The sequence below is a fragment of the Crocodylus siamensis genome, chromosome 15 (assembly GCF_052110815.1).
Source record: "Crocodylus siamensis isolate JL-2025a chromosome 15, ASM5211081v1, whole genome shotgun sequence".
NCBI classification, from domain to species: domain Eukaryota; kingdom Metazoa; phylum Chordata; order Crocodylia; family Crocodylidae; genus Crocodylus; species Crocodylus siamensis.
The window spans coordinates 54,307,184-54,328,357 of record NC_143409.1 but is presented as its reverse complement, the minus strand read 5'-3'; the positions used below and the strand labels follow the sequence as shown (position 1 = coordinate 54,328,357).

Here is a 21,174-nt window from a genome sequence, read left to right as displayed (position 1 = left end):
CCACGAGAAGTCATGTGAACTGAGACCATCCCCCAAGCTCGCTACTTTGCCACGCCAGGTGCAGCCCACAGCCCTCACCTGTCGGTGCAGGTAGCGATGGTCGTAGGTGCGCAGGGGCTCCCCGTCCAGCAGGACCTCCCCGGCCTGGGGCTCGAAGAACCGCTCCAGCAGCGCCACACACGTGCTCTTCCCGCTGCCATTCAACCCCACCAGTGCCGTCACTGCCCCGGGCTGCAGCTCAAATGACACCCCCTGCAATAGCAGCCACGAGATCATGGGGTCATTGTGGCCACAGCAGACACCCAGGATCCCCTGGGGCTGTGGAAAACAAGGTACCTGGAGGACGGGGAGGTCGGGGCGCGAGGGGTAAGTGAAGGAGACGTCCCGGAAGGCGACGTGGCCCTGCAGCGTGGCGGGCGCCCGGGTCCCATCAGTGCTCACGGCCGGCACCCGGTCCAGGTATTCAAACACCTTCTCTGCCGCACCCACATTGCTCAGCAGGTCCCCACATATGTACACCAGGGTCTGGGGGTGGGAGAGAGTCAGGGATATTGTACTTGGCCTTGGTGAGGCCGCAGCTGGAGTACTGAGTCCAGTTTTGGGCTCCATAATTCAAAAAGGACGTGGAGAAGCTTGAGAGAGTCCAGAGGAGAGCCACGCGCATGATCAGAGGTCAGGAAAACAGATCTTACGACGACAGCCTGAGAGCCATGGGGCTCTTTAGCCAGGAAAAGCGCAGGCTCAGGGGTGATCTGATGGCCACCTATAAGTTTATTGGGGTGACCACCAGGATCTGGGGGAACATCTGTTCACCAGAGCGCCCCAAGGGATGACGAGGTCAAACGGTCACAAACTCCACTATGACCAGTTCAGGCTGGACGTAAGGAAGAAATTCTTCACTGTCCGAGCCCCCAAGATCTGGAATAGGCTGCCGACGGAGGTGGTTCAAGCACCTACATTGAACACCTTCAAGAGACATTTGGATGTTTATCTTGCTGGGATCCTATGACCCCAGCTGACTTCCTGCCCCTGGGGCAGGGGGCTGGACCCGATGATCCTCCGGGGTCCCCTCCAGCCCTACTGTCTATGAAATCTATGTGCTGGAGGTGGGGGAGAGGGGATGGGCAATTCCCTGCCCCACTCACCTGTACGTATCTGCCCACTTCACCCTGGTACAGCAGGAAGGAGACCAGACCACCCTTGGTCATGAGCCCGTCCTGGATCTGCTGGTGGCCGCAGTACAGCATCAGCACCTGCATGGCCAGCTGCAGCAGCTGGGGGTACAGAGTGGCTGTCATGCCCCCAAGCCCATCATTCACAACCCTGCATCCCCCCCAGTGTGCCTGGATAGCATGTCGCCCATCGCTGTCCTGGACCACAGGGTATCCATCAGCCTGACTTCAACTTGGCCACTAGCTTGCACACTGTCTTTCCCAGACACCTGGATTTCTTTTCCAGATGCCTGGGTTCCTGTCTGTCTTCCACAGTTCATGTGCTAGAGCACAGCCAGCCTTCCTTCCCCTGGGGCTCTCGTCTTTCAGACTGTGGCCTGCCAGGTCAGGACACCGGGGTCCCCTGCTCACCCACCACCAGGGACTGCTGCACTCAGCTCATCCCTGGAGACACAGGCAGCAGGGTCACGTGCTCTGTGCCCTCTGTCCATGGGCAAGGAACAACATCCCCCTCCCCCAACACGCACACAAAATGCAGGTGGTCAACACACACGCTTGCGCACACACAGGCATCCAACACCCCCCCCAGGTGTCCAACACGCGCACACAGACATACAATCCAAGCACATGTGCACACAACCCAGGCATCCAACACAGACACACACTCAGACAAAATGCAGGTGTTCAATACTCCCCACCTCCCAGGTGTCCCACACACATACACAAAACAGGTGTCCCACACATGCACACACACACACACAACCCAGGCATTCAAACACAGACATGTCCACACACAAACTGCAGGTGTCCATCACAGACCCCCCCACAGACTGTCCCATCTACACCTCCCACAACCCCCACCTCCACCCTGGTGTCACATACACACACAACCCACGCACCCACCCACAAACAACCCAGGTATCCACAGAATGAAGGCATCCAGTTCAGACACACATACACATAGCAAGAGCTCACTCATGTAGACACAGGCGCACAACCTGCGTGTCCAACACACATGCACACAGCAGAATCCCGCTTGTCCAACACACAAACACATGCACTTGCATGTGCACACATACACAGATGCACCCCCCCCCCATCCCCCCGACTCCTGGGTTCATTCTCCCCACTATCTCCCCCACAGGCAGCATAACCCATCCCCAGGTGCCTGGATCCCAGCCACGTCCTTTCTCTGGCCCCCTTGTCCCAGCCTGAGCCGTGCCCTCCTCCTGCCCCTTCTCCTGGACACCAGGGTCCCACAGGTGGCTCACCCGTCGGAAGAGCAGGTAGAGGGCCCGCTCCAGGTCCCGGCGGTCCTTGAGGTGCCGCGTGTGGGCTAGAGCTGCCTTGTAGCGCCGTGCCTCCTCCTCCTCAGTGCCGAAGCTACGCACAGTCTCCACAGAGGCCACGGCCTCGCGTACCACCTCTCCCGAGTAGGCCAGGGAGTCCTGAATGGCCTTGAGCACAGCCTGGGGTGTGGGACAGAGATGGGGCATACCCTGATGCCATGAGGTTTCCTGCACCCCTGGGGGGTGGGGGTCTGCCCCTCTCACCCCACTGGCAGAGAGGGGTCTCTGAGACATGGGGTCCAGGCTGCCTGCCCCTAGAGTCAATAGAGGCACGGCCTTTGGGAGCAACTAGGATCACAGCACCCTAAAGCTGTGGGGCTGGAAGGGACCTGCAGAGCTCACAGCTAGTCCAACCCCTGCCTGAGGTAGGACCAGCCCTGTCCAAACCAGCCCAAACCAATCCACTGTCCAACCTCTGAACAAAACTAGTCACCCCTGACACAGCACCAGGCATCACCCCCACCCAGCCACAGGAAAAGCAGGGGGACCGTGGTGGGCAACGTCCTGCTGCTGCAAAGAGGGTCCCAGGCAGAGGCTGTCCCCTTGCTGCAGAATAAAGCAAATACCTCCCACGTCCATACCCATCTAACCAGGGGATCAAATCCCTTCCTGACCCCAAATCCAGCATTAGTCTGAGCCTGAGCAGACAGGCAAGACCCTCCAGCCAGGACCCTCCGGGTCTGGTCCCAGCAGGAGCATTGGCACAGCCCAGTCGCCACCCGCAGCCCTGGCTGCAGCCAGCTCCCAGTGCCGGATGACGGCCTCTGTCCTGCCCCCCTTCAGCCTTCTGCTTTCCAAACAAAAGGCTTTGAGTATTTTAGACGTCTCTCCTGGTCTGGCCGCTCTCCCCAAGCCCCGTACCTGGTAGCGGGCATCGTAGACCTTCTGGGCGGCCATGGTGAGGGGTGACTCCAGCAGCGAGAGCAGCGTCAGGCGCCACGACAGCCCCAGCATGAAGCCGTAGAGCCCCAGCACCTTCACCAGGCTGCGCAGGAAGATGTTGGCGTTGAGCCGGCACCAAGCGGCTCATCAGGGTCGTGTCCTTGGAGAGGCGCGACGTCAGGTCCCCTGCAAGGGGCAGGGACACAGTGAGGCCCAGCTCTCCCTTCACTGCTCATGGGGGATTTACAGGGTGGAGTAGGGCCTGGGGTGCAAAGAGGGGAGTGGGTATCTGGGGGAAGACTCTGATGGGGGAGACTGGGACCCACCTGTCTTGACCTGCTGGAAGAAGGCCAGGTCCTGGTGCACCAGGGAGGAGAAGAGCAGCCGGCGGAGGCGGAGATTGAGACGGGAGAGCACGAACATGAAGAGACCCCCGCGGCAGCCGGCAGCCAGGGAGCTGGGGGCGAGATGGGGAGATGAGAGTGGTGCCCCCGCCTTCCCTCTCCTGCTCTGGACTGAACCCTCTGGGGGAGCTGGAAAGCCCACTCTCAGTCCTGAACCCTGCACTGGAGGCTGGGGCACCCACCTGCTGAAGGAGACCAAGCACATGAGGCCGATGGCGGTGGCGAAGGCATCAGGATCATAGCGGCTGCCCAGGATGTCGATGATGCGGCCGGTATAGTAGGGGATGAACGTCTCACCTGCAGCAGGAAGGACGGTTTTAAGACCCCAGACCCTCAGACTCACCCCTCTTCCCAGGGCCAGGGCCGCCCCCTCCCCAGCTGTGCACCAGGCTGCGCGCAGGGGGCTCTTGCGTGGCAGGTCTCAGAGGAGGCGGTTTCGCACGGAGGGGCGGGGGCCCAGCTACCAGGCACCTCCGCAGACGCTAGCCGCTGGTGGGGCCAGCAGCGCCAGCCCCGACTCAAGCACCGTGGAGGTGACAGGGCTCGCACAGCTCTGGCGTGGGGAGCTTTCTGCAGCGGGCACGACAGAGGCCTTGGCTGAAGCGCCTGTGCCTCGTACCCGGGCTCCGCCAGGTCGGGGCCTCACGGCCTGACCGCAGCTGCTGGCCCAGCGTAAGAGCTCTGACCTGCTGGGCCCCATCCTGCCCTGTGCTCAGAGGCACGAGGATACTTCTGCGTCTCCATTGTGCGAGCCGGGGGCCGCCTCAAGCCGAGGTTTAGCCTTCCCAGGCAGGGCGCTCTCTGCCCACGCCACGGCCCCGCGGGGCGAAGGTGCCCCGGGCCGAGGGCTCCTGCGGGCCCACTCACCGACGACAGCGGCGCTGAGGAAGAGGAAGGCTCCGGCCAGGTGGGGCAGGTCGGGCCGCGACAGGGCCCCCAGCCGGCGCAGCAGGGCCCAGCCCCGGCGCCTCCGCGCCGCCTCCCCCGCGCCGGCCGCCGCGGGCCCGCGCCCCAGCGCCCGCCAGCTCAGCTGGGCCAGCCCGGCCGCGCCGTAGGCCAGCGCCAGCCAGCCCCAGGGCCCGCGGGCCAGCGGGGCGGCGGGGGCGCCGGCCGACGCCCGCAGCGTGGCGTGCAGCGCCGGGCCCACGCACAGCGCGGCCAGCGCGGCGGCGCGGGGGGGGCCGCGGCCGGGCCCGAGGAGGCGCCAGGCCGCCCCCAGCGCCAGCAGGCGCAGCGCCGCCTCCAGCCACAGCCCGGCCAGCCCGGCGGGGGCCGGCCCCGGCGCCGGCGCCCCCCAGCCCAGCAGCGCCAGCAGCGCCAGGTCGCACGGCAGCAGCGCCCAGGGCGGCATGGCCACGGCCGCGACCTCAGCGCGGCCCCGCACGAACCCCCGCGCCCCGCTCCCGCTCGCCCCGCCGCGCTTTCGCTTTCGCCGCCGCGCCCCTTCCCCGCCGCGCCTCGCCCCGCCCCCAGCCCCGGGCCGGCGGCCGCCGGGGGGAGCGCGAGAGGCGCCGGCGGAGCCCCCCCCCCCCCGCCCCGGCCCTCCTGCGCCGGCACCGCGGGGCCGGGCTGGGCGCCCCTGCCTGCAGGGGCCGGAGCCGGGCGGGGGTCGGGGGCAGACGGGCGAGAAATAAACCCCGGGTGAGCCGCCCTGGGAGACCGGGAGAGCCGGCGGCGGGGGGGGGGCGGTCTTTTAGAGACCGGTTCCCCGGTCCAGCCACCCAGCTGCCCTCCCTCCTACCCACCCTCCCTCCATCCATGCATCAGTTCACATTCATGGATCTGTCCACCCGTCCATCCATCCGTGCACCCCGCACCCCCCATTCATGTATACAGCTAGCCATCAGTCCATCCATCCCTCCACGCACCCACCCACCCGCCCACCCGCCTGCCCGTCCAGCCGTCCATTCAGCCAGCCAGCCATGCATCTGCCCATCCATCCAGTCACTTCATCTATCCACCCAGCCAGCCATGCATCCATTCCCCCCCCCCACACACACACCTTTCTACCCCTTCCTGGCACCCCACCACTTCTCTGTCCATCAACCTCTCTCCCTACCAGAATTGAAAAATACAAATGATTTTTTAAAAAATATATACCAATTCCATTTTTTAAATTTAAATTGGTTTGGTATATTTACGTCTGGGTTTTTGAGTTTGTTCTAAGGCAGTTTGGGGCCAGGGGAGGGGTGGGGGACAAACTGTTTAATAAGACAGCTGAGTTTAATCCAAATATATATATCTACAGACATGCTAGTCTTGCTGCAGTCTTACCAAAGGCCAGCCTGAGCTGTAAGTGCGCTGGGTGCTGGTGCTTCTGTCAAGAGCTGCTTGTCCATAGAGTACGGAGAGAAAACCTCTTCCCTGGAAGCCCAGACTCGAGAACAGCAGCGAGCTTGGTCCTGTCCTGTGCTCAGGGCATGACGCTGTAGACACGCACCCAGGGGCTGTGGCAGTGGGTGCAGGACACAGTTACCCCAGAGACTGGGACCTGCCCCAGGACACCCCCATGACAATGAAATTCCTGTTACTGCCCCAGGGAGCATCAAGCCCATTGTCTGGGAGTCGAGGGAAAGACTATTCCTCAGTTTCTGTCAGTCCCCAAAGTGTCCTGGCTGTGGCCCCCATGGGAACACCCCGTCCGACCCACCAGCCAAGAGAGAGGGCAGTGATGATGTATGACTCTCAGCGCGGCTTCTCACAGCGGGGTAAGAGCTGTGACTTAAGGGCCTGGCTTCAACACAACCCATCTAAATACAACCCATCTAACCAATGCCCCCTCCCCCTTCCATCCCGGTGTCCCCATCGTCACGCCCTGGCCTATGCCTCATGCACCCCACCCAGGCCTGGCGGCCATTCCAGTATCTCCCCATCCCACATTAAGGGGGGCTTCAACCAGGGGTCTCCAGCTTTGGGACTACACTGCCCCTCGGAGACAGACCCAGCTCCTAGCCACCCCCTAGCACCCCTGAAATGACTCACAAACTCAGCGCTCAAAGCCACAGCGGGTTTAGTTCAAGTTTATTTGGTCGGGCACCAGAACGTGTTGGGGTGCCACCGACCCCATTCCCCCCACTACCCCATCCTCCTTCATTGCCGTGGTCCTGAGTCTTGCTGCTCCCTGATCCTGGTCCAGTCTCATCTCATTGCTTGGCTTCTGTGTAGGCGTGGAGCAGGTCACTGACATCCGTCCGTCCCACCCGAATCCAGCCATCCTCCTTCATGTGATACACTGGGGGGGACATGGGAGGGTGAGGGGGCAGCTAGCAGAGGGCAGCGCTGGGCGAGTGGGATGAGACGGCTGAGCCCAGGAAGGGGATGGGACCCAGGTGTCTGGGAAGCCAGGGCAGGGTACTCACCTCACAGGGGCCCTGCAGCACTCCCACCCCAGCAATGGGGACCACAGAGCATCCCTGCAGCCCCAGCCTTGGGGGCACAGGGTGGAATATGGGTCGGGATGCAGGCGTCCGGGACGGCAGACTCCAGAGGCCCCGCGATACTCCTGTCCCTTGGGGAATGGGATCTGTCCACCCAGGCTCATAGCCCCACAGGCTCACCCCCCAGGAGTGGACCCAGGTATCTGGGATGGCAGGGGGGAAGCTCAGCTCCCTGAAGCAGCCACTGGGCCCTTACTATTGACAACGCCCCCAGAGTAGGCGTCGCGGTGGGTGGCGTAGGCGATGGCGCGGCGGCCCAGGGCATAGGCCTCCTCCACGGTGAGGTCGGGCCGGTAGCCACTGTCCAGCACCCCGTAGGCGTAGGTGTTCCCGCTGCCCGTGGAGAACATGGGGCCGGAGAGGCGGGTCCCGTTGTCATCCACGTAGTACAGCCCGGGGCCCTGCAAACGCATGGGGGAGATGGTGAGAAGGGGCTGGGGGCAGGGACAGGGGCTAGGGGCTGGGGCCAGGGCGGGGGAAGGGCCTGGGCTGGGGCTCCACGGACAGGGAGTGAGGGGTTGAGGGCTGGGGAGGTAACCAGGCGGTGGGTCAGGGAGCCTGGTGGGGCCAAGGTCTCAGCTCACTGTTGACCAGGGGCACATGGGCAGGGCAGTGGCTGGGTGTTGCCCTGGGGGGTGAGGCTGCAGGGCGGGGGGCCCTTGTAGGCACCTTCTTGTCCCAGCCGCAGATCATGCTGCCCACGGACAGCCCCATGCCACGGTACTCGCCCAGCATGTTGGCCAGCAGCTTGGAGGCAGCCGAGACACTGATCCGCTCGTTGTTGCGCAGAGCGTAGAGCCTGGAGGGGGAGAGGGGTGACTGCCCGGGGACCCCACACCCCCACACCTTCCTGTGCCCAGGATCTGCCCCAACACTGCCACACCCTGGATGCCCCTTAACCCCCCACAGCCCACACAGCCTCCCTTCCCCATGTCCTGGCCTCTTCCCCACCCCCACCCCCTCATGCCCCACAAGCCACCCACCCGCTGGGTCACCTGCAGTGCTTGGCCAGGAGCCGCTCCCAGTATTGGCAGTCGGCAGCGCTGCCCGACATGGTGCCCAGCAGGTAGGGGTTGATCTCGATCACCTTGTTGAACTGCAGGGTGGCTGCAGGGAGGGGGGCAGGGCCGTCAGAGGGGCTCCTTCCTCCTCCCCTTACAAGGACCCTGTGCGCGAGCCCAGTTTCGGGGGTGGGAAATAGGATTGGGCCCATGTGCATGAGTGGATGAAGAGAGGGAGTCAGTGGGTGGGTGGGTGGACGGAAGAGTGCCTCTGAGGAGGGAAGGAGCACCAGGGAGATCCCAGGAGAGTCAGGCCGGAAGGGACCTTCCCGGGTTACGTCCAGTCGGGCCCTGGCTCAGGGCAACATCACCCCTGCCTAAACCACCCCAGCCATGTGCTGGTCCAGCCTGCCATTGGCAACTCCAGGGTGGAGACTGCAGTGTGTCCCTGGGCTGCCTGGCCCATTGCTTGACCAACCCCCAGAGTCAGGATGTTCATCCTCCTCTCCAGCCTCAGTTTGCCCTGCTGCAGCTAGAGGCCATTGCTCCCAGTTTGGTCCTCTGTGGCCACAGGGAGAAGCCCATCTCCATCCTCTCTGTCACTGTCTTTTGGGGACTTCTGATTGTGATCCCCCACGCCGCTTCTCCAGCCTCAGTCACCAGCTCTCCCTACCATCCTTCCTGCCTGTCGCTCTGTGCTGGACCCTTTCCCATCTGCCCCCTCCTCCTAGAAGTGCAGGGCCCAACACTGGACTCGGGACTCCAGGGGGGCCTCCCCGGTGCGGCCCGGGGTTGCAGGTGACACTTCCCTCCACAGGACGATGGGATGGAGCAGGGAAGAGCTGGGCGCCGCGGCCAGGCCGGGGGCACCGCGACCCGAGCCCAGTCTGTGGGGTGGCCTCCGGAGCCCGAGGGCAGCCCTGGCAGGCCGGGGGCTGCGTGGGGGAGGGCTGCCAGCCCAGGGCGCTGCCGTGGAGCCGGGCAGCAAGAAGAGGGGGCGCCCCGGGAGCAGGGGCAGGGGCAGGGGGGGGACGGGGCACGAAGCAGCTCACAGATGTAGCTCCCAGACGAGGCCCGCGAGTCGGTGGCCACGACCACGCCGTGCCGGAACTTGAAGGCGAGCGTGGTGGTGCCGTGCAGCAGCTGGATGCGGCCCGCGTGGCCCCGCAGGAACTCGGCCGGCTGCGGGAGGGGACACACGTCGGACCGGTCCCAGCCCCCTCCCCCCCGGCCCCAGCACGGCCGCCCCGCGCCCCCGGCCCGCGCCCACCTGCAGCCCCGGGGGCAGCGCCAGCTCGGGCCGCCGCGCCGCGAAGCCGTAGTGCGCGGGGCCCCGCGGGGCGACCCCGGCCCCGGCCCCGGCCCCGGGGGGCGCCCAGTCCCAGGCCCAGACGCCGCGGGGCGCCCCGCACAGCTCCGCCAGCGCCATCGCCTCGCCTCGCCTCGCCTCGCCCCGGCCCCGCACCGAAAGCGAAAGCGGCGGCGACGGGACGGGACGGGGCGGGGCTGCTCGGGGCATCGCGCTGGGTGCCGGCGGCGCAGCGGGGTCCTGGGGAGCGGGGCGGGAGCCGAGCGCCGGGGACCCCGGAGAAGGGAGCCGGGGGGGGGGGGGGGCGGCTCAACCTGCCGCGGGCGGTCTGCCCGGGAACTGCTTGCGGGGCCCGCGGGGGCGGGCTGCAGGACCCCGCTGTGCGCAGGGGTGCGGGGGAGAAACCCACTGCCCCGTGCCTTAACTCCCACCCCACAGCCCTGTCCTCCTGGTGCCCCACAGCCCCCCCCCAACCCTCACTCCCACCCCACAGCCCCCTCCTCCTGGTGCCCCACAGCCCTGTCCTCCTGGTGCCCCACAGCCCCCCCACCCCCCTCCTCCTGGTGCCCCACAGCCCCCCACCCCTCACTCCCACCCCACAGCCCTTTTTCCCCAGGGTGCCCCTAGCCCCTCACTCCTGCCCAGCAGCCCCTCATTCCAGCCCCGGCCCTGCCCGTGTCCCTCACCGCCACCCCGCAGCTCCCTCGGGCCAGCAGGCTCCAAACCCCCAGGGGTAGTGGGGTAGACATGACTGAAACCGGAGGAAAAAAGGAACGTATGAAAAAACTGAAGCAGTTTATTACAAGGCACAAACGCAGGTCCCAGAAGCAGCGGGATTCCCTTGGACTAGGGCCCTGCCTCTCGCCCCTGCAGGAGCTCCTGGGCCCGGGCCCAGCAGTCTGCCTGCCCCGGGACAGCAGGCACTACCCACCTCCCCACCTGGTTCCCACATCTGGGCCCAGCCTTACAGCCAGTATCACAGAGCAACTCCCGAGGGAAGGGGCCTGGGAGCCCAGACTCAGTCCCCCCCACCTTGGGGGCCACACACACGATCTCAGGGTCCTCCAGACTCCTCTTCGCTGCTGGCATCGGACCTGTTGTTCCCGTTCTGCTCCTGGGCCTGGAATAGGCGCCAGTATGCCCCGCGCCGCGCCAGCAGCTCCTGGTGGGTGCCCTGCTCTTGCACAATGCCGTCCTCCAGCACCAGGATGTGGTCGGCCCTCTCCACCGTGCTGAGCCGGTGGGTAATGAGCAGCACCGAGCGTCCAGCCCGTGCCCCCTCGTACACCTCCGCCTCCACCTGCCATAGCAGCAGGGTCATGGCCAGCCCCAGAAGTGGAGCTAAGCCATCACAACCCTCCCAGCTCAGCTGGGACCCCTCATACCCAACCCACCCAGCCCCTCCCGTGCCCCTCACTCCCCCACTGGTTCAGCCCTATCCCCTCCAGTACTGATCCCCCTCATGCCTGACCCCCAAAGCCACTTCAAACCCAGTACTATGCTCCACTCCTCCCACCCCCTCCAGCCCTGCTGGTGCCCCTCACTCAATCTCGCATCCCCCCTTCCCCCAGCCTGCCCACGCCTCTCACCCGGAGCTGGCTCTCCGTGTCCAGGGAGCTGGTGGCATCATCCAGGATGAGCACACAGGGGTCTCGGATCAGGGCTCGGGCAATGGCCACTCCCTGCCGCTGTCCCCCGGAGACCTGGCCCCCCATCTCGCCCACGTCTGGGGCACAGAGAATAGTGAGGTCAGGATGGGGGGGAACTGGGGTCCCAAAGTAGGACAAGGGGCAGTGGCAGGGAAGTTGTCTCAGCCTCATACCTGTGTCATAGCCATGGCTTAGCCGGGCAATGAAGCCATGGGCATTGGCACGCCGGGCAGCAGCCTCTACCTCCTGGCGGCTCTGGGGACCCAGTCCATAGGCAATGTTGTCATGCAGAGAGCGGGCGAACAGCACTGGCTTCTGGCTCACCAGTGCCACCTGCAAGGAGCAGGGAAGAGCGAGGGCTGAGGTGGGCAAGAAGCAGGGGCTGGGGGCAGGAAGGGATGCCCCTCCAGGGTGAGCTGGAGAAACCTGGACTTGACAGGGGATGAACTGCAGGTGCCCAATGTCAGCAAAGAATGTACAGACATCTGCTCTCCCAGGAGAAACAGGCGTGATTTAATCCAGGTTGTTCCCAGGTTGTTTTTCTCCTGGGAGAAAAAATATGAATGTCTGTACACTCATGGTTTCTCCTAGGAGAGTAGCGACTGTATAAGTTAAGAGACACAAAGTAAACAAGGGACATCTTGACAGAGGGAGAGACAAAGAGAGAATTGGCAGACGGCAGGGCAGGGGCATCTCGGCTATGAATACAGGGGCTGCAAGACTCACCTTTCATAGCACCCTAGGGGACCAGTCCCTATCCATTCTGTCTATGCATGTCCTGGGAATCACCGTGCAGGGGACTAGTCCCAGAGCAAGTGGGGGTGTAGGGAGGTGAACGCCCTTACCTGGCGGTGCAGGTACTGGTGCTCATAGTTGCGCAGGTCCTGCCCATCCAGCAGGATGCGGCCACGCTGGGGCTCATAGAACCGTTCCAGCAGTCCCACCAGCGCGCTCTTCCCAGCACCCGATGGCCCCACCAGTGCTGTCACCTCCCCAGGCCGCAGCTCCAGCGTGATGCCCTGCCAGGGATCACGGGGAGTGAAGGTGAGGGTCAGACAAGGACATGCCCTTTCCTAGCCCCTGATACCCCTCCCCACACCCACCCGCCCTCTCTCTCCCATCCCTGTCCAATCCCGCCATGACCCACCGTCCTCCTGGACCTCCCTCCTGGTACCTTGAGAACAGGAGTCTCGTCCCGTCCGGGGTAAGAGAACCAGACATCGCACACCTGGACGTGCCCGCGCAGGCTGGGGGGCTCCAGGGTCCCAGAAGGGGTGATCTGGGGCGTTCGGTCCATGTACTCAAAGATCTTCTCAGAGGAGCCCACGGCCTTCTGCACGCTGGGGTAGACAGACAGCAGCACCTGGGAAGGGGGAAGGGGGAGTCGGGGGTGAGAAGAACTGTGCGGGGGTGTGAGGGCGAGGGGGAACGTGACTGGGTTGAGGCAGAAGCCGTGACCTGGAGACGGGGAAAGCCTAGGGCCAGCAGAACTGAGAGGCTGGGTTTTGCCCGACTCCAGGAGCCAGCGGGCACAGTGCCAGGGGAAGGCAAGCAGGCTCAGGGATAACGGCTCCTAGTGGGGCCGGCAGCTTCTCAAGGGCACTGTAATGGGAGCCCAATGAGAAGCTGTTCCCACAAGAAGAGTATCACGATGCCCCTTTATAAATCCCTGGCATGTCCACACCTTGAACACAGTGCCCAATTCTGCACCCCGCACCTTAGAAAGGATACAGGAGAGCTCTAGACAGTCCAGAGGAGGGCACAAGGATGATTCGTGGCTTAGAGAGGCTTCCCTCTGGGAAGAGGCTAACAAGAAGACTGTTTAGAAGAGAGATGCTTGGGGGGGCAGGAGAAGCCTTTACAAAATAAGAAGTGGTGAAGAGAAAGTCACTTGGGATTTATTATCGGCTGTCTCTCCGCAGACAAGAACAAGGGATCACAACACAAAACGAGTAGGCCGTCAGTTTAAAACCAACACAAGGCAGTTGTTTATCATCCAGCATGTCATTAAAGGGTGGGACTCATGGCCACCAGATGTGGTGGAAGCTGAGAGTTCAGCCAGATTCACAAAGGAATCAGACAAATCCTTGGAGGAAAGAGATATCAGTCGCTATGGAGCATGGGAGGGGCACGGCGTCCAAATCAGAACGGCCTAGACACTAAATGCTGGAGGCTGCAAGCGAGAGGGGAACAGGGGGAAAAAACCCTGGTCAGACCCAGCTCCTCCCCTGTCAGCACCGGCTGACACAGGAGACTGGACGAGAGGAACCTACGGGCTGACCCAGGACACGGCCGTTCTTACGTCCTTAAAGGCTCAAGACCCGCGCGGCTGCACAAGGGGCTTCTCAGAGGACTCAGCATCTAAAGCAAAGACTTCAGGCTCTGGGAAGATGTGCAGGTGGCCAAGGAAGCAGACCAGAAAATATCAAGAAGTCGCAGGGACAAAACCAGGAAGACAAACATAGAGAAAGGGTTGCACTTGGTGAGGGGAGTACAGAGGGTCTATAAATACACTGGCCAGACAAGGAAGTCATATGCTCCGTCACCTGCTTGCATTGCCCATCTACTGCCTACACAGGACAGATGGGGTGATCTCTACGTGTGAGAGCAGACAAAGACTGGACAGCAGCTCCAGAAACGCACACAAGCCTGGGCAAACCCTTCACCCTCCCCCAGCGCTCCACCGCCGACCAGAGAGTAGCTATTCTCAAACCGAGAAATTGCAAAAGCCAGTTTGAATGGGAAAGTCACACGCAGACTGGATTAGGTGCGATTTAAACAGGCACTGTGGGCTCTTATTTTCCTGCCCTCTGCCTGACAACTAGCTGCCTCTCTCTGCAGACAAGCAAGGCCAAGGAGGTGGTGCTTGCCCTGGTGAACAGCTACGGTGAGCTCCCAAGTGGCGGAGCTGCTGCAGCTACATGGCTTCAGCCTGCACCATAGGAAGACAGCTGGTGGAAATGAGAGATCTGGACAGGCACGGGCTGAGGGGCCACAGCAATGGAACAGACTGGCAGCTCTCAAAGGGTGTGAATACATTCACATTGGCAGGGCCTGAACTCCAGCCCCAGGCACCAGAGGAACTGGCAGAAGGGATCTCACAGCCCCCAGCAATGACATCTGGCAAGCTGTGTGAGACCAGCAAGGAGGTCCCAGGGGATGGGGAAAGGGCCAGTGTATCTTAGAAGAGATGCTTGAGCGAGGGCAGGATCAGGGTTTGCAAAATACTAAATGGTGAAGAGAACTCAATAGGGATTTATTATTGACTGTCTCTCCCCAGAGAAGAACGAGGGGACAGGAAATGCAACACGCAGGCAGTAGGTTTAAAACAAACACCAGGAAGTTTTTCACTCAGTGACTAAAGCGCAGAGCTCATTTCACAGGCTGTGGTGGGAGGGGCCAGGATGTGGGGGAAGCCGACAGTTGAGCCAGATACACAAAGGGAGCGGGCACGTGCTTGGAGGAAAGGGGCATCAGTCGCTAGTGAGCGCGGGAGTGATGGGCACGGTCCCTGAATCAGGACTTCCTAGACCCTAAATGCTGGAGGCTGCAAGTGGGAGAGGAACAGCTGAAAAACCCCTGGTCACACCCCCTTCCAGAGTCCCTCTCTGCCCCAAGTGACACAGGCCTATTTGTTGCTTAAGGGACTGTGGGCCAATGCCCACTAAGAAATGCTATAAGCCTCCCTTAGTAGGGAGGCTGCTGGGTAAGCAACAGCAAGTCTCAGGACAAATCAAAATATAACAGGGCCAGGAGTGAGGTCAGAGGTTCAGATTAGTGCACGGGGGCAGGGGGGGAGACACCAAGCTACGCGCACTGGACAGTGCCCGCTGGCCCTCAAACAAGTCCAAGGAGCCAATGGGCACTGCCCAGCGATGCTCTGCCTGGAGACACGATCAGCCTAGGGACAGAAAAGTGGCCCCATAGTCCCCAGGGATCCTGACCCTTGTCCTCGTGTCCTCACTGTGTCTTCCCACTTGGTGTCTGCGCAGGATACGAGAATGGGGTGGTGGAAGGTGCCACCCATGAGCGCGTAGAGCTGGAAGTGACGGGTGCTTGGAAGCAGACCAGCTTGGTGTCCGAGCCTGGCAGGACGGGCCCAGGGCCTGACCCAGGAAACGGAAGCTCTCATGTAGTGCCTCGGTTTGAGAAAGGCAGGACCAGGGGGACTAGAGACCGGTCAGCCCAACCTGAGTACCCAGGGAGCTATGAAGAGATCCTAAGGAAGTCCACTTGCAAGCATCTGGGGGAGGGAAGGGTGATCACAAGCAGCGAGCATGGATCTGCTAGGAACAAATCACATTAAATAAACAGGATCTCCTGCTTTGACCAAGTAGCTGGGTGGGACAGAGCGTCTCCTGACTGAGTCTGCAGAGGACACAAATCTGCGAAGGATCAAAGATGCCAGAGGAGGGGAGCAGAAGCCGGCAGGATCCTGAGAGACTGCAGTTCTGTCTCAGAGACGTTCAGAAATACAAGACTCCAGCCCCAGTCTGGCGGCTGTAACCTCACCCGTCCCCCCCCCCGCACTCCCACCTGTTGCCCTGCCCCCCAGCACTCACCTCCACTGCGGTGGTGAACTGCATCTCGTAGAGGATGAAGGTCACCAGGTCCCCATTGCTGATGGCACCGGCTGTCACCAGCCGGCCCCCGTAGTACAGGATGCCCACCTTCAGCGCCAGCCCCGAGAGCTGCAGGGGAGACGCAGCCAGGACAGGGTTAACAGGGAGCCCCTCACATCCCACCCTGCCTGTGGGGCTTGGGGGAAACCACCCCAACGGAGAAAGAGCGAGGGAGGCCCCAGGGATCCCATCAACCCTTCCCTGTCCCAGCACTGAACCCCCCATCTCTGCCCTCCACCTCACCCATTATCAGATCCATGGTGCCCTTTGCCATGAAAACTCCCCCCCCACATTGCTGTAACTCCCCATCCCTTTTTGCCATGGCACTCTTGAAACTGCTACAGCCTTGCCCCACAGCTACACCTCCTCCCACCATCCCTGGCATACACTGTCCCCATTGCCATGGTACCCCCTTGTTGCCATGGGAACCCCCCCAGTTGTCACAGCATCCACTCACACTGCTGGTCCAGGTGGAGAGGGCATAGGCAGCAGCTTCCTTCTGGTTGAGACGGTAGGTGTCCTGCAGCCGGGCGGCATAGCTCCGCACTGCCCCCTCCTCGTTGGCAAAGCTGCGCACCGTGGGCATGGCCTGAAATGTCTCCACTGCCACCTCGTTGGCCCGGGCCAGAGACTCCTGCACCCGCTGCGCCAGGCTCTGCAGGGACATGGGTGTCAGGGCAGGGCAGCGCCCAGGGGATGGGGTGGATGGATGGATGGATGGAAGGACGGGTAAATGGTGAGGTGGGTGGGTGAGTGGAGGGAGAAAGGGATGGGGTGCATGGGGATGAGTCGATGGATGCCCAGGCTCTATCCCAGTTCTGGGAGGAAGCGGCTTGCTGCTGCCCAGCCCCGGGAGCAGGAGTGGGCGCTGGGCTGTGGGGTCCCTGGTACCTGGTACAGCCTGCCAGAGAACTTGGGCACGAGGAGGATGAGGGGCAGTCCCATGCCGGTGCAGATGGCGAGGCGCAGGGACAGCCGCAGCATCAGGATGTAGAGGAAGGCGCCACGCGCCCCGTACCACACCAGCAGGCTCAGCTTCTCGCTCAGCGCCTCACTCGCCGCCTCTGTGTCTGCTGTCACGTGCGACGTGATGTCGCCTGCAGGGAAAGGGGTCAGTGTGGGGCTGAGACACCCCCACCCACACCTACGTCTTTCCTACGGCTCTGGGACACTCTTCCCTCCCTCCATCCACCCATGCGCATCTCCAGGACTTTGAACAGGGGCTGCAGGTGGCATGGTCCCTCATCACATACAACACAATGCATATTTTTCTCCAGTTCAACCTGAAGCTCACTAATATTCTAGAGGAACTAGCACTATATTGTTCCATTTAAAACCAAAGCAAAAACAAATATAAAATACATAGTGCAATGTGCATGACTGGCAGATTATGTATTGTTAAAAAAAAATAGACAAAAATAGTAAAAAAAATTGCATGGCATTAGTCCCGTAGTCATTAAAGTTAAGTGTAAGTCTCCAATTCAGACTGAGTGTCTTGACGGTGCCTCAAATACTTCAGTGTTAGTCATTTATACACCTGAGTTAACATGACGATACATGAATGAAGGTTTTTAGCTAGAGAAAAAACAGCCTGCAGGGCTGTAAAATAGAAATGATGAGCAAGGGCTAACAGACAGCCACAGTTCAAAAGAAAAGGTTGCTTGATCAATGGAACGTGGAGACCATTACAAAAAGGAGAGACGGTGGCTAACAACTGTGGAGCGCAGAGATTAGCAGGAATCAGGGACCTGAAAATGCACCATGAAGTCCACTGCTGCGTGGATAGAAATGCTGCTGCCTCTCCTGGGGAGTTGGTTTAAATTTCGAGAGGAATAGGAACCAACTAAACCAATGCACCCCTCTGGATCTGCCCCTCCATCCATCATCCATCCCCCACACCTTGCTCCGGTTTCTTCCATCCCCCATTTCACTGCCAGCCTGCTCAGCCCTCGAGCCCGCCCCACCTGCAGCTCTGAGGTAGGAGAGCCCGGTGATGGGGGGATTGGTAGAAGAGACCAGATGGGGCTTGAGCCCAGGCGGGGGGCAGTCGGGAGCCCTGGGGGACGTAGGGGCCCCAGGAGGTCCCTCACCAGTGCGGTTGGTGTGGAAGAAGGCAATCTCCTGGCGCAGGACGGAGCTGAACACCTGGCCCTGGAGCCGCGTGTGGATGCGGTTCATGGTGGTGTTGTAGACACAGTCGCACAGGAACTCCGTCACAGCACTGGAGGCAGATGGGGGTCAGCGGCATGGCGGCAGCAGTCTCTTAGCCCAAATGCAGCTGGGGCCTGCCCTGCCCTGCCCTGCCCCAAAACCCCCCACACCCTGAGCCTGGCACCTGAAGATGGTGATGAGGGACATGATCCAGATGGCATAACTGAAGCCCGAGGGGTCGTCCTCACTCGCGATCCAGTCGGTCATGTGCCCCGTGTAGTAGGGGATGGCCATCTCCCCTGCAACGCAACAGCCCTCGCTGCATCAGGATGCCCGGGCTCCGGGGGCAGGGGTGGCACGGCGCAGCAGGGGCTTCCAGGGAGTGGCTGGGGGGTACTCCTGGGGTCTCCTCTCCCAGTTTTGCTTATTTTGCACTTTATAATTATTGAGTGAAAAAAGTAATATATTTACACAGTATTTAGTAAGGGCCCATGAGTTGCTTTGCCTATGGGCCCACTGAAAGGTTAATCCAGTCCTGACGAGGACACCTGGACAACCTGCATTCAGACGTCTTGGCATGCCTGCACTACTTCAGTGTCAGCCATGTCTACACCTGAGTTAACGTGACCACACCTGAGCGAAGGTTTTTAGCCAGAGCTAAAAACAGGCTGCAGGGCTAAGCAGGGCTAAGAGACAGCCGCGCAGCAAAAGAGAAGGTAGCTCGATCATGGAGCCCCCACCCCTCCAGGACAGTCTCCTTCTGCCTGCGTGGGCTTCAGGCCGGTCCACGCCTCCAAACAGCACGTCTCTCCCCGCTCCGGGAGGGGAGGCAGGTCTGGTGAGCTGGGCCTGGATTCCCGCCCGGGTCTGGGGGACTGGCGGAGTTTGTCGGGCTACAGCAAGGGGTGCTTGGCCACAGGGCTGGACACGGGCATGGGTGAACCGGGCAGCTGCCCAGGGCCCAGACAAAAAGGGGGCCTGAAAAAGTTTTTTTCCTATTGTCTAATTATTATTATTGTTATTGCTGGCAAAGAGGGGGCTGACACTAAAAGTTCACCTGGAGCCACCAGGAGTCTGGGTACGGTGCTGCGTGGCCGGGACCCCCAGCCCCTCCAGGGCAGTCTCCTTCTGCCTGCACCAGCTTTGCCCCGGCCACACCTGCCGCCCGCACAGCCACGGCTCCAGGCGCTGCCCACATCTCCCGAGCCCCAAGTCAGAGCCCTGCCCTGCCGCTCCTGGGACGGAGGGCCCTGCTGCGGCCTGGCCGCAAGCCCGGAGCTGCAGAGAGGCGCTCGCCTCTGCACGCCCGCCCCAGTCCGGGCACGGATGCGATGGGGCAGGGGCCTCTCTCCCGGGGTGACTGCCCCCCCCGACTCACCGAGGGAGGAGAGCAGGAGGAAGAGGGTGACGAGGGCGAAGCGGCGCAGGTCGGGCAGGAGGCAGCGCAGGAGGCGGCGGGCCGAGGCCGCGGCGGGGGCCGGGGCGGGCGCGGGGGCGCGGGGCGCGGGGGGCCGCAGGCGGTGCCAGAGGGCGGCGGCCAGCGCGGCCGCGCCGTAGGTGAGCGCCGCCGCGTCCCAGCGCCCCGCGCCCCGCGCCCGCTCCGCGGGCCGCAGCAGCGCGCGCAGGGAGGCGGCGGCGGGCGGCAGCAGCGCGAGCACGGCCGCCAGCGGGCCCAGCGCCGCCCGCAGCCCCGGCGGCAGCGCCCGGCCCCCGCGCCCCGCCGCCGCCGCCCGCGCGCCCAGCCCCAGCAGCGCGCCCCGCGCCAGCGCGCAGCCCCACGCCGCGGCCAGCGGCGGCCAGCCGCGCAGCACCCGCGGCGCCAGGCGCAGCGCCAGCGCGTCCAGCGCCAGCGCCAGCCCCAGCCCCAGCGCCGCCGCCGCCCGCTCCATCCTGCCCCGGCCCCGGCCCCGGCTCCGGCTCCTGCCGCCGGCTCCGGGCGGGGAGGGGGCGGGTCCCGCCCGCCCGCGGACAGCCCCCGCTTCCGGGAACCGCGCGGCTGGCGTGAAAGCGAAAGTGAAAGTGGCCGCCCCGCCCCCACCGCCGCGGGCGGGCGGGCGGGGGGAGCCTCCGGGAGCCGCCCCGCCCCGCCCCCGGGCCGTCACGCGTTGCCGGGCAGAGCGGCGCGGCGCAGGTTGGCCGGGGCCGCTCCGCTACTCCCGGTCCCTCGGGGCCCGGGAGTCCGACGAGGCGCGGCGTCACGGGGCCGCGGCCCTTGCGGTGCGTGTCTGCAGGGGCCGAGCGGCCGCCCCACGGGCAGCGCTGGCCCGGCGCTTTGGGCAGCCGCGGGACCTTGCGCCGGACCGCCGGGCAGCGCCGGGGGGCGCAGGCGGAGCGCGCGCCCCGCGAGCGTGGGGCTGAGCGCCCTACAACAAGGTGCTGCGGGCAGTGTCGTGGGCGCCTGCGGGCGGGCCCCGCTCGCTGCCCTGCCACCGCCGCCTGCAAGCGGTCCCCCGATCCCCGCTGGCAGCGGCTGCGGGGTCACTGGCCCTCGGGCGGCGCTCACTGCCCACAGCGCCGGCGGGACCCTCACTGCCCCTGCCGCCACAGCCGCGCTCCCACCGCCGCCGGGCCCCACACCGTCAGGGCCAGGAGTCATCCCTGGTAGCTGTCATATCTTCTATCAGACCCACTGAGCAGGTGGAAAAAAACTCTTGGCGAGCTTTTGGGCGCTGTCACCCTTCCTCAGGTGGAGGAAGTCTGCTGTTCTTGGAGTCCCAGACCACCAGGGACTCCCTGTGCAAGAAGGAGGGTGACTGGGCCCACAAGCTCCCCAAGAACTTGTTTCCAGCTTCTCAGTTGGTCTAATAAAAGATATCACATCTACTCAACAAACCTTGCCTGTTCATTTTCAGATAACTTAGTACTTCATATTTAGGTCAAAAATATTGTTTCTTTTTTAAGAACACACTACAACATATTTAACCTTTACTATTTAATGCAGAGTGAAAAAAGGCAAGCTATAATAATGACAATTGAAATGAATTCACTGCATCCAAAATGGGGTGGTACCAGTTTGTTATCTGAGAAGCAAAGTAGTCCCAGTCAGTGGAAACCCCACAAAGGGTCAAGTGAAAAATAACCCACCTATAACTTTCTTTGGGTGGTATTCGGTGATTTTGGAAGGTTTAGAGCAGATAGGACCAGCCATTTTTGAGTTATAAGTGAACATCCATACAGACATTTCATTTTATGTAGGGA

The 21,174-nt window shown here is 62.6% G+C and overlaps 4 protein-coding genes across 4 annotated transcripts in view; 1 reads left to right on the top strand and 3 right to left on the bottom strand.

Moving 5' to 3' along the window:
- TAP2 (transporter 2, ATP binding cassette subfamily B member) overlaps window positions 1-6,901 on the bottom strand; it is a 32,802-nt gene extending 25,901 nt beyond the window's left edge. The window contains 10 exon segments of the mRNA XM_090029516.1: window positions 79-252; window positions 337-525; window positions 1,146-1,274; window positions 2,444-2,641; window positions 3,383-3,536; window positions 3,538-3,589; window positions 3,730-3,860; window positions 3,990-4,104; window positions 4,675-5,458; window positions 6,887-6,901. Of these exon segments, the coding sequence (XP_089885642.1) occupies window positions 79-252; window positions 337-525; window positions 1,146-1,274; window positions 2,444-2,641; window positions 3,383-3,536; window positions 3,538-3,589; window positions 3,730-3,860; window positions 3,990-4,104; window positions 4,675-5,458; window positions 6,887-6,901 (1,941 nt within the window).
- LOC149852907 (BOLA class I histocompatibility antigen, alpha chain BL3-7-like) overlaps window positions 1-21,174 on the top strand; it is a 622,447-nt gene that overhangs the window by 190,107 nt on the left and 411,166 nt on the right. The window lies entirely within an intron of this gene.
- Window positions 6,816-9,707, bottom strand: PSMB8 (proteasome 20S subunit beta 8). Its single transcript, XM_090028353.1, has 6 exons — window positions 9,516-9,707; window positions 9,298-9,427; window positions 8,240-8,351; window positions 7,914-8,043; window positions 7,441-7,645; window positions 6,816-7,039 (listed from the first exon to the last, which is right to left on the bottom strand). Exons 1-6 carry the CDS (start codon window positions 9,672-9,674, stop codon window positions 6,951-6,953), a joined length of 825 nt encoding a protein of 274 aa, XP_089884479.1. The 5' UTR covers window positions 9,675-9,707; the 3' UTR covers window positions 6,816-6,950.
- Window positions 10,326-19,926, bottom strand: TAP1 (transporter 1, ATP binding cassette subfamily B member). The gene is made up of 11 exons (XM_090028352.1): window positions 19,355-19,926; window positions 18,161-18,275; window positions 17,916-18,046; window positions 16,717-16,922; window positions 16,283-16,480; window positions 15,766-15,894; window positions 12,378-12,566; window positions 12,049-12,222; window positions 11,377-11,536; window positions 11,144-11,280; window positions 10,326-10,854 (listed from the first exon to the last, which is right to left on the bottom strand). Exons 1-11 carry the CDS (start codon window positions 19,863-19,865, stop codon window positions 10,609-10,611), a joined length of 2,196 nt encoding a protein of 731 aa, XP_089884478.1. The 5' UTR covers window positions 19,866-19,926; the 3' UTR covers window positions 10,326-10,608.